The sequence below is a fragment of the Panthera tigris genome, chromosome E2 (assembly GCF_018350195.1).
Source record: "Panthera tigris isolate Pti1 chromosome E2, P.tigris_Pti1_mat1.1, whole genome shotgun sequence".
Lineage (NCBI taxonomy): Eukaryota > Metazoa > Chordata > Mammalia > Carnivora > Felidae > Panthera > Panthera tigris.
Window position 1 is genome coordinate 30,190,196 of NC_056674.1, and position 13,835 is coordinate 30,204,030.

Genomic DNA, 13,835 nt, shown 5'->3' on the forward strand with positions numbered 1-13,835 from the left:
AATGGGACCATCCTGCACAGGCCTCCAGGGGAACCTTTCCTGGGGTGCCACGCTCATGCAGAAGCGCTGCCTGGAACTCCTTCTCCTGCCCTCGCCTGTCTAACATCCCATTTTTCCTACTTGTCCATTCCAAGCCTGACAGCCTCTGGGAGCTCTTGTACTTGACCACACGCTGCCTCAGGAACCATTGCTCTCGTCCAGTCTGCTCCTGGAACACTTTTGCCTCCTAGAGTATCTCCCTTAGGTATACAAATAGTCTCCCTCCCTCTCTCTCTCTCTCTCTCTCTCACATACACACACACACATTTCATGAATGCTCATGTGTACACAGCTGCTCCCCTACCAAACTAGAGGTTTCTTGAAGGTGGACCACATCTGACATCAGCCCCTAACAAGTAGTACTTAATAAACGATAGTTATGAGCTCTCATATATAACTATTATATCTCCTCTCTCCTCAATAAGCACAGGCTATTTCTGGTTTCCACAAAGAATAATAATAAGCACGGACAACTCAAGTCCTCAGAAATCTACAAAATTGGCAGGCTTCATTTCCTTTAGCGTTTAAGCGGACTTTTTCTCCTACCCACCGTCACTTCCCCCACCCGGTGAGATCGGCACTGTGCTCTCCCTCTGGGGAAGCACCAGCCCACCTGCCCACCTGGTTTCCATGGCAACAGCAGTATCCACCCCTGCTCCTGAGATGGGTATGTGGCATTGGGCCTGCACAGAGGACCCACGTCTGTCCAACAACCCAGAGAAGTTTCTGAAACAAGGAGGAAAGAGACTCTGTCCCTCTTGGGGAGGCTGAGCCGCGCGGATGTGCCCTGCAGCTCCTGCCGGACACCTTCCCACCACCTGAGTGGAGACAGACAGGAAAGCCACGCCGATGAGAGCAGGGCAAATAAATGTAAGGAAGTGTTGATAACATCCCTTGAAACTCCGGGCCCAACTATGCCGGAGACAAAACTCACTATCCCTTTTCCACTTAATTCAGTTTAAGGACTTTTGCCCATTTGCAATCAAAAGCATTTTCGCTAATACAGCAGTTTTAACTGCTTTTCCATTAAACATTTTTTATTGGAATTTATATAAAAGCCAAATAATAAGGGTTGAGTTTCTCATTAAAGACACACAGGCATAAAGGAGAAGCAAGACAGATCCACAGAGTATGCTTAAGTGTCCAATATTTCTAGTAAAGTTTAACCCACCTTTTTCTTTTTCTTTTTTAAGAAAATCAACTTACAACCAATCATACACACTCCAGAAAAGTTTTCTAGGTGATCAACATTAGGGACTTCTACTTCCTGTACCAAGATGATTTTTAAAAGAAAATGTAAAACTTGCTATTATTCTACAGTATGTCAAATCCCTTGCTCATTACAAATTGGATGGAATATTGCTGCAAATTTTCACAATATGGTACAGTCACTGACATCCCATCAATTTGAAATATTAAAAAACTCACCTCCATCACATTTAATATAATTCTTCTGTATAACCAAATCAGTTAATGTAGAAAAGGCCACATTCACCTTCCAACATTTGGAATAGAAAGGCCCAGGTCAAAATGTATCTTCTCCAAAAGAAGGAATCCATATCATTCAAATGTGTATTTAGAGTGAAATCCAAATACTTCTTGGTATTGGCCAGTTTGTTTAACTTCTGGATTATCAAGACATTCAAATTATTCTTTTATAAACGAAGTAAAATCAAATTAAGATTAAAGACAGAACGTTAGTCATACAAGAAGGGCCATTTTCCAGTGGCTGATGTGCTTTACACAAGCATAGAACATATTTAAGAGAACATGGCCTCCCTAAGGAAGGGATTAAGGATACAAACCCAGGAAACAAAGAAAATAAAATAAGGTGCTACAAGGAGTGAAGATATAACCGATCAGAAGCTCATGCAGACCTTGAGTACCAGCCTCTACTTCTATTTTAAACAGGGTTTTGTGGTTATTTTATTTTTATTTTTTTTAAGAGCTCAACCCACCTTCAAATACATTTTATTTGTAAGAATACTCAGCAAAAATCCTGTCCTTCCTTATAAAGCACAATCTAAACAGATTCTCCAAGATACTTACAACTTCACTCACACATCATAAAATCCAACTTGAAATTGCACCTCTTACATAAAGAAAAAAACATGAAATGTTTTCATTCATATGGCTCGTACGGTTTTAAATTACGTTACTATAAATTTTACGTCATCCTCCCCCCCCCCCACTTAATAGGCAACCATCTAAAAATGTTTCTTTCCAAACAACTCCTAAGACCAAAAGGATAAACCATTATGCATGCATGTGTGCCTGCGCACATAAGCACGAGCATACGTGCACACGCACACAGATACACGCACGCGCACATGCACATGAGCGCACGTACTCCTTTACACCACGATCATGGCACAGCGGATTTCCAAGTTTTCTGACTTCCACACGTTACTTCCTGAAACACTGCCTGGCTGCCTGCGGAGGTGAGTCTGCAAACACCACACCAACGAAACCTCAAACCAAGGATGTGTCCTAGCAAGTCCTGTCTCCCCGCTCTGGGAGCAGGCAGTTTCATTTCTACGGCTCCATTGCACACGGGAAGACCCCCCAGTTGGGTCCCTTGGCCCTCCTGAGCTCTCTCTTGAATTCCAGGGCATTGGTGCCAAGTGCCTACTTGATATCTCTGTGGGGCTATTCCGCCAAAATAGCCCATATCAGCTCTACCTTTCCTTCGAAACCAGCTTCTCCTCTGACCTCTTTGCCTCTGCTCAAGGTCCTACCATTTGTCCGAGGCCCAAGTTCGAACTCTGAGTCACCTCTGCCTCCTCTCCCTCCCTTCTAAGTGAGAGATGCTCTGTTCAGTGCCCTCCTCTCTTTCCCATCCATGTTCACATCACCTTAGTTGGAATCCTAACACACCTTTATCTCGATTGGGCAGTGGCATCCTCCCTGGTCCCCCTACCTCTTGTCAGGCCCTACAGTGATCTAGTCAAAAGGTCAGATACTTCTTCACAACTTACAACTCCAACCACACCACTGGCCCGCTCCAAAGTCCTCACAATATACTCAGCAGTAAAGCCGATTGTCTTTCCAATGGCCTTCTTCCTTGCTAATAGAGTATAAAAGATCATCTATGCTCATGTGACAATGTGCCTGGCCCCCACCAGATGACATGGGTCTGATCTAAGCCGATCACGGCAATCTCCTTCTTTTTTGTTAATGACTGGCTTAGGGTGGGCATGCGATCCATTTCTGATCAATAAACAAGAGTGCAATGGAACTACTGGAAAAGTTCTTATCCCTTCTTGTTAAGAGAGGTACAGAAAACTTTTGCTATCACTCCCATCCCCACCACCACCTTGCTTCCCATTTTACATGTGATCATGCGAAGATGTGATGTCTGGAGCTACAGCAGCCAACTTGTGACCTTGAGGAGACTGCTAAAACTTCAGGAATGGCAGAATAAAAAGAAAAGAGGGTTCTTAAAGACATGATTGCCTTCATCCAAAATAGCCTGAGACCACCTAACTAATGACTTCTTTGTAAGTAAACGAACGTCCTTATGCTTTATGCCACTGTTTGTTGGGTGTTCTGTTACCTGTAGCCCAGTGCATTGTGACCAACAAACTCTCAAAAAGAACAAACTTCTTACCTTACCACTGGAAGGCCCTCTGTGCTGTGCTACTCATAGGACATCAGCATCATGTGGGAGCCCTAGCCTAGACCCCAGGATTCAGAATCTCTAGGGCTAAGCCCAAGAGTCTGTATTACAAAAAGCTCTTGAGGTTGATTCTTGTGCATGCTGAAGCTTGAGAAACACTGCTTATAATAATATGATCACAGATTACCTGTCTCCATTCACCTACTACCCTGCATACCATAAGGAATATTTTTCCAGTGACAGCAACCTCACTTCACTAGGGTTTGAGCATCACATTGGTCGCTTGTTTAACTTCATCTCTTCTTGAAGTTTTCAAACCCAAAGCCTCCTGGGACTTGAGAGGAATACCAAGGGCAGAATATGAGGAAGTTAGAGTGGGAAGAGGAACATGTTGCCTTGCAAGGGAACAGGTCCAGGATTGCCAAATTTATTGTTTCTTAAAAGAAAGAAGGAAAGGAAGGAAGGAAGGGAGGAAGGGCTGAAAATCCAGATTTATATTGCAAAGATTTTTAGATACAGACAGCTCCTGAATTTTTTAAAATATTGGTTCAAATGAGATAAAGCAAGTCCTCAAGTGGACAAGTGGATTCAGCATCCCCCTGACAGCTTGTGACCCAAAACAGATAGTTCTTACAACAGCTACGCATACTTTGAATGTCGTGGCCACATACCTCCATTGACTTCATCTAAAACAACTAAAATTAATTTTCTTTGGCTTACTGTGTATCAGTCTTTACGGAGCACAGGGTTTTCATCAACATTCCACTGTGTGGGGTGTCAAAATGGTAAGTTGATGGACTTTAGTGTTAGCTGGACTATTTTATCTATTAGTCACCAATGACTGGTTACCTAGAAGTATAAGCTTCTCAAGGGCACACAAAAATGTTTAAAAGGTGAGGAAAAAAATTAATTGGCCACACAACACACACACACACTACAAAATTAAAACTAACAGATGCTGACAAAATGCAAACATAAGTCAACTAATCAGCAGCAACTCAGCCATGATATATGAATACATCATAGAACATAAAATGCAGGACGTGGATGCAGCATTTTCACGTCTGATATGATGTGGAGGGGAGCCAGGTCAGCAGTGCTTAGGACCCACCAGGGTTCTGAAAAGGCCCTGAGTGTCAACCTAGAGCCAATCATCTGTCGTAAGTCTTACGTACTTTATAGCATTCACAAACTTCTTTACCCATTTCTACTACTGCCCCTGCAGGTTACTTACTCCAAAGGAGGATCCCTAGCCTAAAACAAAGCTTTCAGCCATGGCTGCACACTGGAATCATCTAGGGAGCTTTAAAAACACTGCTACCTGGTTCCCATCCCCAAAGATTCTTATTGAACTGGTCTGAGGTAAGGGTGAACTGGAGTATCTTTCACAAGCTTCCTCCCACCAGCTATGACTAGAGTATAGCTAAGGCTAAACTCCCACTGGTTTAGAAACACTCTGAGAAACATTCTCTGAAATGGTAATCTCTCCAGTTATACCATCTTGTTAACTACGTCTTCCTTCTACTGCCAAGTCTTGGGACAAAGGAAGACCCTGGTACCATCAAGTGCTCTGATTATCTAGAACAGGGATCAGCAAACTGTTTCTGTAAAGGGACCATACTACACATTACAACTACTCAACCTGGACACGGACACACTCAAGCAGCCATAGACAATATGTCAACAAGTGAGTTGGGCTGCCAGTTCTGCAACTTTATTTATGGACACAAATGTGAATGTCATGTAAGTTTCAGTCATGAAATATTTCTTTTGATTTTTCTGCCATTTAAAAACATAAAAACCATTCTTAACTCACAAACCAAACAAGAACAGGCAGATGTGACATGTGGGCCACCGTCTGCCAGCCCCTGATCTAGAACTGTTCCGTTGCCTTGAGACCTAAAATGAATGAATGATAGAATTCAAACTATTCAATTAGAAGTACACTGAAAGTGGTTAGATTCTACTTCTTGTACTCACTCGGCTGAATTGTCCGCATGATCGAACAGGAGAGTGGAACTGTCCAACCTGTTTGCATAGTTGACCATAAACCATAAATGACTTATTAAAAATTGATTTTTGAACCTCATCTGCATATGAGTTTATCTAAGACAAAAACTGCAGAGAAGCGGGACACAAGCCACAGGCATGTTTTAAGGGTCCCACATAAGGATTTCAGTAATATGTGAATTTGCTGCCAACATTTAGAATTCAAGATATCTTACATAAAAACTCAGATTATCATTCTCTTGGAAAAATAACTGCAAAATGTGGAGACACTGGGCCCAGATGTTGGCATGGCAACAATCCACAAATGCTGAACAAGGCTACCCCTTTACATGGGGCCTGCTCTCCATGTGACCACAAACCCTATCTTCTGTAGGTTAAACTGGCTGTCCCGAGGAGCATTTTGAGTTTATGACCCCTTGTCCAAGGTTCTTACAAAAACTTTACATGTCTTTCACAATGTGACTTCAATATCTTTTTTTAAAATTTTTTAACGTTTATTATATTTGTGAGAGAGAGAGAGAGAGAGAGAGAGCACGCGTGAGTGTGTGAGTGAGTGGGGGAGGGGCAGAGAGGAGACACAGAATCTGAAGCAGGCTGCAGGCTCTGAGCTGTCAGCACAGAGCCTGATGTGGGGTTCGAACCCACAGACTGCAAGGTCGTGACCTGAGCCAAAGTCAGACACCCAACCGAACCACCCAGGCGCCCCATTATCTTGCTTGAAGACCTCACATGGAAATCCCTCAACTTGTAGAGGAGAGGAGAGGAGAGGAGAAAATGGGTGATGGGCATTGAGGAGAACATCTGTTGGGATGAGCACTGGGTGTTGTATGTAAGTGAGGAATCACAGGAGTCTACCCCCCAAACCAAGAGCATACTATATACACTATATATTAGCCAACTTGACAATAAATAATATGTTTAAAGAAAAAAATCTCTCAACCTGCTCTCAAAATTCAACACCCCCATACAGCAGGCCCTAAAATGAAATCATTAGTTCTCACGCCAGTGCAAAGTATCAATTTAAGGAGAGCTGCAATCAAATCCTCCTCTCAATGTATTCTCAATTTGAACCATGGTCTCGAAGAAGATAGACAAATGACAAACTACCCTTCAGGTCTTCTAACTCTTCATGCTAGCCAAGGTAGAGGCCAATCCAAGGAGGTGTAGTGAAAACACTCACATCAGAATGTCTTAATTAAGCAGAATGATCAATAACACATATAGTAATTAGAAAGCAAGGTTTGGGACTGATGGAGTAAAAACAACAAAAGACTATTCTGCATAGGATAAGAAGTCAATAGCCAGATTTTGAAAGGACTGGGGGCTGGTAAAAAACAAAAAAACAAAACAAACAAAAAAAAACCCACCTAAGAATATGCAGAAAAAGCTATGAAATATTGAGTTTGGTCCAAGTTCATTATTAACCCACTGTGTGATTTCACCTTGTGCACGCCCACCTTAAATATAATAGTTTATTTCGGGGTAGCAGACTTCTAATGACATGCCAACTGATATGTTGCATATTACCTTCTTGCTGGTGAAAAGACAAACTGAACCCAGGAAAAGAAAAATTCTAGATACACAGACAATGGGTCGCTAATTCGCTTGAGCAACATAAGGCCCCTCCCCCTTTTAAAAATGTAGGTGTTAGTTTCATTTGTTGGCCACATCAGAAAAAGAAATGTTCAAACAGTAGATTTTCCACTTGAAATTAAAATGGAAATTAGCCCTTAGAAAACAGAGATGACTGTAAGTTTATACATCAGTGGCTGGTTCATGAATTATTAACTGATTTTAATGATCCTGGCTATATTTTATTTGAAGTTATTCTCTTACTTGCAAGGACTTTTGAACCCTCAAAACTCTTTCATCCATTCTCCGTAGACAGTACACTTTCTGAGCGCTGACATTTAAAAAGGATCCATATACTCACAGAGTGTAAAGATAATACACACACATATAATTTATACAAAGGACTCTCTGGTCATTTGTTAAAGACAGAAATGAATGAACCCCTATTATTCACGGTTTGTAAATAAATTTAAAGATAAGCGCTAACTTTTCACTTGTTAAGCCTGGAGCAAAGGGTTCTGTATTTCTTCTAAAGTTTCCCAGATGGTCGTTAAAACAAGAAAGGGCAGAAACATGCCTTCTTTGAAACTCATCATTTCCCATCCAGAATGATAATACACAGCAGCAAAAGTTAAGTCTTAAGAGATTAATAAATGCAGGTATTTCCAAGTGAAATAAATGTAGGTCTTTGTATGCTAGTTTTTACATGTTCAATATAGACCTATATTGAATAGCACCACTCAGACACACAAGTTAGCTGTGAAACAAAATGCTATAAACCCTTAATTAGCACTTGCTGTTTTATACCCATAAAGTTAATACATCGTCTTCTACTACATTCTCCCTATAAAGAAAAATTACAGGGAATAAAACTGGGTTTTTCACTGCTGAAATTAAGAGTAGGAAAATAAAGTATTGGGGCTCAAATTAAAGATTATTGTATTTTTATCTGCAAGGAATTAAATGCAAACATCCTTTAAAATAAGTACAATTTGATTTCTACCAATATGGAGCGCTGTGTCTAACTTTCGCAAATCGGGTACACACAGCACTTATGACCACCAGATTGCTGATTTACTAAGAAACCAGGTTATTTCAGGCAAAAAACTGCATTAAGAACATATGATAGCAAACCAACTTGCATCCTCCTCCCGAAGTTGAACAAGCATCTCAATAAATAATGTCGATTTTCAAGCTTTCTATGCTCTCCCTGAAGTAACTACTCAGTTTAAATGGACTCAAAATAGCTTTTCTCAAAAAAAAAAAAAAAAAGACACACACACAAAACACCCACAATTTCCTCTGGTCCCTTGAAGTACCCTTGGGATCTCAGTGAACAGAGAGATTTGCCACGCATTGCAGTGACTGGATTAGTACAAAAGGTTTCTATTTTGGTGTCATTCGAGTGTTGCTGATCTTAAATCAGAGAAAGAAGTTACATTAAGCAAGGTAATGGCTTCCAAAAATAAGAGCATGCCCAGTTATCCAAGGCTTGCATACACAGGCTAAGTTGTAAGGAGATAAATAATACCCCGCCGGAACAATTAGGTGGATTCTCAGAAACACGACATACTTAATTAGGCTGCCTAAGTCCCTCACTGAGCATACAAGGGGGACTTTTTAAAGCATTTACTAACCTGAGTAAGTCCAAAACCGAGGACAGAAAGTAAAACCTTAACCCTGCTACCGCGATAGGCCTTTCCTTGCTTCCCTTTCAAAGCTCAACGTACCACTCTTGGAATTTGGAGACCATGAACGACCCCCCCCCCCCCCAATACCACCAAAGGGTTAAAGCACACTGAATAATGTCCCTTCGTTCTATACTCGTGGGGAGGCCCGCGGTGCCAGGCGCGGGGCTGGACGACGAGGACACAAGGGTGAGGCAGAGAGACCCCAATGGTCTTTCACAAACTTCAGCACTGGAGTTGGGAACGGAGTATAAACAAATAGAAAGGAACAGGAGCCTCCATCAGCCACGGGGCACAGCAAACTGTTCCTCACTCTTGATACAATTCCTTCTCTTCCTGTTATTTATTCATTAGTTTTGTATAGCACCTTTCTTTCAGCGGCTCCTTATTTCCTCCTCTGTTATCCAAGCAATCATAAACAAACTACGATTTGAAAGAAAGGGGGAGGGGGGAGGAGGGAGGAGCAGGGGGAAGGAGAAAGAAAAACCACATTCAAAAGGCACAGGCCATCCAGAGCACTGCTCGGTCTCCGAACATCGCCCTCGGGGTGATATTTCCTCCAAAGCTTGGCCCTGGGGGCTTCAGGAAACACCGAGAAGGGGAGACCGCGCCACCCAGGCCCAAAGGCTGTGACTCCCGCACCGACTCGCCGGTCCGAGCTGCGCCAGCTGCCCTTCTGAGACCCACCTTCGCCCACCTGAAACGCTCCGTCCTCGAAGTTGGCGCGGGGGACCGGGGAGGGGGGGTGGGGAGAGCGGGGGGGCGGGAGGTAGGGTGACCCACGGCGTGGTGTGGAGGTCTCCAACCCTGATCTCCCCGAAATGCAAAACTTACCCCTCCCAAAAAAATGAAAGATGAGAAGCCACTTGCGCTAACCAGGGAGGGGCCCGGCATCTCCGTTCCGCGGTCAAAGCGCCCCAGCGAGAGGGCAGCAAAGGCCACCTGCGGGGGTCCCAACACTTCGCGGCCCCCCCCCACCTCCGTTCAATCCAGGGCACGCTCAAAAGTTTGTTCCTTTCCTTCCCCGAGCTGCCCTGGGTCCAGCTCTCTAGTGCGCGGGGAAGGTAAGAGGGGCTGGGGGGTGGGGGGTGAGGGCGGCGAGGTCGTCGGACCACGAGATCACTTGACTCCGGCGTTGCCCCCCCCCCAACTCCGGGGCGCTGCTATCGTGTTTACTAATAACAACAAAGAATCACAAGCGTGTTCCCCCCCCCCCCTTTCAGTCCTTGGGCTGCTCTTGGTTTCTTTGGGAAGGCAAAGGAGAGTCGGCGGGGTTGGAGGGGGGTGGGGGGAGAGAGAGTGGAGCGCCGGCAGAGGGACAAAAAGGAGGGTGGGAAGGGGGCAGAAAGAGTAGAGAGAGAGAGTTGGACAGAGACGAGGGCGCAAAGGGAAAGGAGTGGAGAGGGGAGAGAAAAGTGCAGCGCGAGGGGAGCTGGAGCGCGGGGCGCGCCCGGGATGGGGAGGTGGCCCCCGCCCCGCCGCCCCCCGGCCCCGGCCCGGTCACCTTGCTGTAGCCGTAGTACCCCAGACACTGCGCGAAGTCCAGGCCGGCGGGGTCCCCGGCCGCCGCGGGGTAGAATCTCACATCCATGCCGGAGCCGGGCCCGGGGCCAGGGGCCGGGGCTAGGGCTCGCCGGGGCCGGTGCCCGCCTCCTCGAAGCCGCTAGATCCACCGTCGGGGGCGCCCGGCCGGGGTTGCCCGGGGGCGGCGCGCGGGGCTCGGGGCCGGAGGGGCGCCGCGACCGGAGCCCGAGGAGCCCGGGAGCCGCGGCCGCCGCACACAAAGGCGCGGCCACGCGAGCCGCGGGAGAGCGGGAGGCGGCCCGGGGGACGCGCCCCGCCGGGGCACCGAGGCAGCGCTGCGCGCGGGCCGGGCGCCCGGGGCGCGGCGCGGGGGCCCGGGCGGCGCGGCGAGTTCAGGTGCGCGGGGCGAGGCTGGGACGGCGGCGGCGGCGGCGCTGGCCCCGCTCCTCCTCCTCCTCCCCGGGCGGACTGAGGAGAGGAGCCGCGGAGACAAGGGGCCCGGCCCCTCCCCTCCTTCTCCCCCTCCTGCCTTCGCCGCCGGTCCCCTCCCCGCGCCGCCGCCGCTCCGCCCCTCCCACCGCGGGCAGCTGGCGCGCCGCCCGCCCCGCCGGTGCGCTCCTCGGCCCGGACCGCCCCCGGGCGCGCCGACCCCGCCCCGCCGCGGCCCCTGCCCCGCGCGGCCCCTCGCGGCTCGCCCCGCGCCTCGCGCAGCTCCGGCGGTGCCCGTCGCGCGCGCCGCGGCCTCCCCCTCCCCGGGGCCCCTCTTCTCCCCACCTCGCCCCCCTTCCCTCTCCGGTCCTCTTTGTCCCCGATGCCTCGGAGCGCTCCTCGCTCCCCTCCTCTCCTCCGCCGCTTCGGCCGGCCCGCCGCCAGCCCGCGGGGCGCGGTGTGGCCCTCCCAACCCCCTCTCCGAGCCCCGCTTCCCTCGGCCCCCGGCTCCTGCCACCGGCATCCCCAAGCCGTCCGCTCCCTTGCCACCCCTCGTTCCATGGGCTTCCTTCCCTCGGCCCCCCCCCCATTAGTCCCTCGTGGTGCGGGTCCTCCGTCCCGTCTACCCTACTCTTCTTCCCGCACGAATGTCCTCTGCTTGGAGGCACCTATCCTGGCAGCTAACCTGCAGGAGGGCCTCCTGGTAGCCGGGAGCCGGGACCCCATCCATGTACACCTGTGGTATTTTCCAGAAGGGGTGTTGGGGCCTGACCTTTCACAGGTAGGCAGACTTGAAGCTTCCCGGGTTAAGCCTCGTGTCGGTTCTCTTCGTATTTCCTTTGCTCTTGTTTGTATTCGAAAGGCATTTGAGTAACTGGATCTAGGCGGATCATTCACTGCTCTCGGAGAGAAAATGTCCCCATTTTCCTAAAAGGTTCTGGGTGATTAACTTCCTCAGACTGCACTCACCCACCTCCTCTTTCTTTCTTTCTCTTTCTTTAAGCTATCTCTCTCTCCCTCTCCCTCCCTCCTTCCTATCCCCCCACCCCCCTTTACTGCGTTGGGTTAATTTGAGAGTTTGGCCCTCAGCCTTGGCGAAGGGAAGTGACTTTATTGCTAGATGAGAACGTTAGGGAGAGGCGGTGAGATGTGCCACCGACCCCCCCCCCCCAATTTGGTTATCTAGTTGCTGCTGCAACCGGAAGGGAGAAATTTTCAAATATTTTAGCGGACACTCGCTAACACTTTCCTCCCCTGAGCACACTTGGCCGGACCAGGGCCTGAACTTTTTTTCAAACATCAGATGGGTTGCTTTTCATTTCTTCTGTTCTCCAAAGCAGGCACTCCGGCCTGGTGACACCTGTATATGTACCTTCACCCAATATTATCTTTCTGGAACCAAGCAGGAAAAATAAACGTCAATTAGGTGAAAGTTTGTGTATTTGCTCTTAGCTGAAACGTGTGTTTGGATACTGCCCGTGAGAGCGGTGTGTATTCAGGAGAGGAACAACCGCTCACATTGTCCCTGGGTTGACTCCAATTCCCCCCCCCTCTCGAAAAAGCTTAGGTCCTCTCTCCCGGGTCTCCATTTAACGTTGACAACCCAGCGGCGCTCCCTAATGGCCCAGCGGGTTGCACAAATTGGCAGCGAGCGGAGATATTATCAGGACAACACCCCATTGAGCAGGTTCTTGAAACGCAGAAGTGGAGGCCCTTTCTCTGGGCCACTGGGCGCCTGTGGCCTTTCCACCAATCAGAGCGGGAGGTTGCAGTGGCCACCTGTTGTCTCGCAAGAGAACATCTTTTAAGTTTCACTATTAGTATTTAACAATGGCGGATAGTGCAGCATCTGGCCGCAGGAGAGGAGCAGCTTGCTGATCTGAGGTACCAAAAAAGAAATTATTTTCTCCCAGGTAGTTGTTAACAGGAGCCCCAAAGGCCAGGAAGCCGAGTGTTTCTTTGCACGCTCCCATTTCTCACCTTGTGCCCGTTCTGTTGTGCCTCTGGAGCAATCTGAGCTTGATTACACAGGATGAAGGAAAGTATAATCAAAGTTACACAGAGACTAAACCTGAAGTTGTAATCAGACCTTGAGCATCAAGAATACAAATATTCACAGTGGAAACCCCACTAGCTGCCAGAATGGGAATTGCATGTGGGCTGATGAATTGCATGGAGCCCTGAGCTGTACACACTACAAAGTGAAGCGAGAACCTTCTCCCAGGAGGCTCCCAGGAGTTAGGAATGCTGGGTCATATCCAATACCACCTCTTGGCCCTTGGCTTTCCTCATAAAATCCCCCTCCCTGTTAAGATGCAAATGCCTTGGAGAAGGAAACAATATTCATCAGTCACTATTTTATTATGATGATGATTTAGGTAGCTGATTTCCGAGTGTAGATCTCTATTAAAGAGTGGCGGGTGGGGGGGGGGGATGGAGAAACTGAGGAGTCTGAAAATATGTATGTTGAGGCATTTAGAATGAAAAATATCGCTAGCGCAGAAACAGGTCATTCGGGACGGCTGCCAACCTCAAGGTTTTGCCCACAGTCTCCAGACACTCAGCAGCTATATTTTGCTTGCCTACTCTGTGCCGGGCACTGTTTTAGGCACTTGTGAATGAGAGAGAGGATCCCCGGATGACGCACGTGGAAACCAAAGGAGGCTATGATTTGGACCCATCACACTCCACACGCACACGCACATTTCCATATGCACACATGTACACATGCCCTGTCCCATCCACTCACCTGGCCTGGAGATCCTGTCCTGTTACAACGACCACTGCTATGGAGAGAAGCAATCTGATAAATTCACATACAGTGGGAGGGATGCCAGGCTCTGCGCCTTCTTGGTTATTTGTAAAAAAGAAAGCTCAAGGGTGGGTGTAGGACATGCCTCTGCGGAGCCGGAGCTGGATCACTGCTGTATCCCCAGCCCCTTGGACCTTGCTTG

At 47.8% G+C, this 13,835-nt stretch overlaps 1 protein-coding gene across 2 annotated transcripts in view; it reads right to left on the minus strand.

The window, feature by feature from the left end:
- Positions 1 to 10,586, minus strand: part of TOX3 (TOX high mobility group box family member 3) — a 106,934-nt gene extending 96,348 nt beyond the window's left edge. For both annotated transcript variants that reach the window (XM_042969246.1, XM_042969245.1), the window contains exon 1: positions 10,433 to 10,586. In XM_042969246.1, coding sequence (XP_042825180.1) covers positions 10,433 to 10,519 — 87 coding nt within the window. In that variant the 5' untranslated portion in view covers positions 10,520 to 10,586. The remainder of the gene's footprint in view (positions 1 to 10,432) is intronic.
- Positions 10,587 to 13,835: the final 3,249 nt, after the last annotated feature.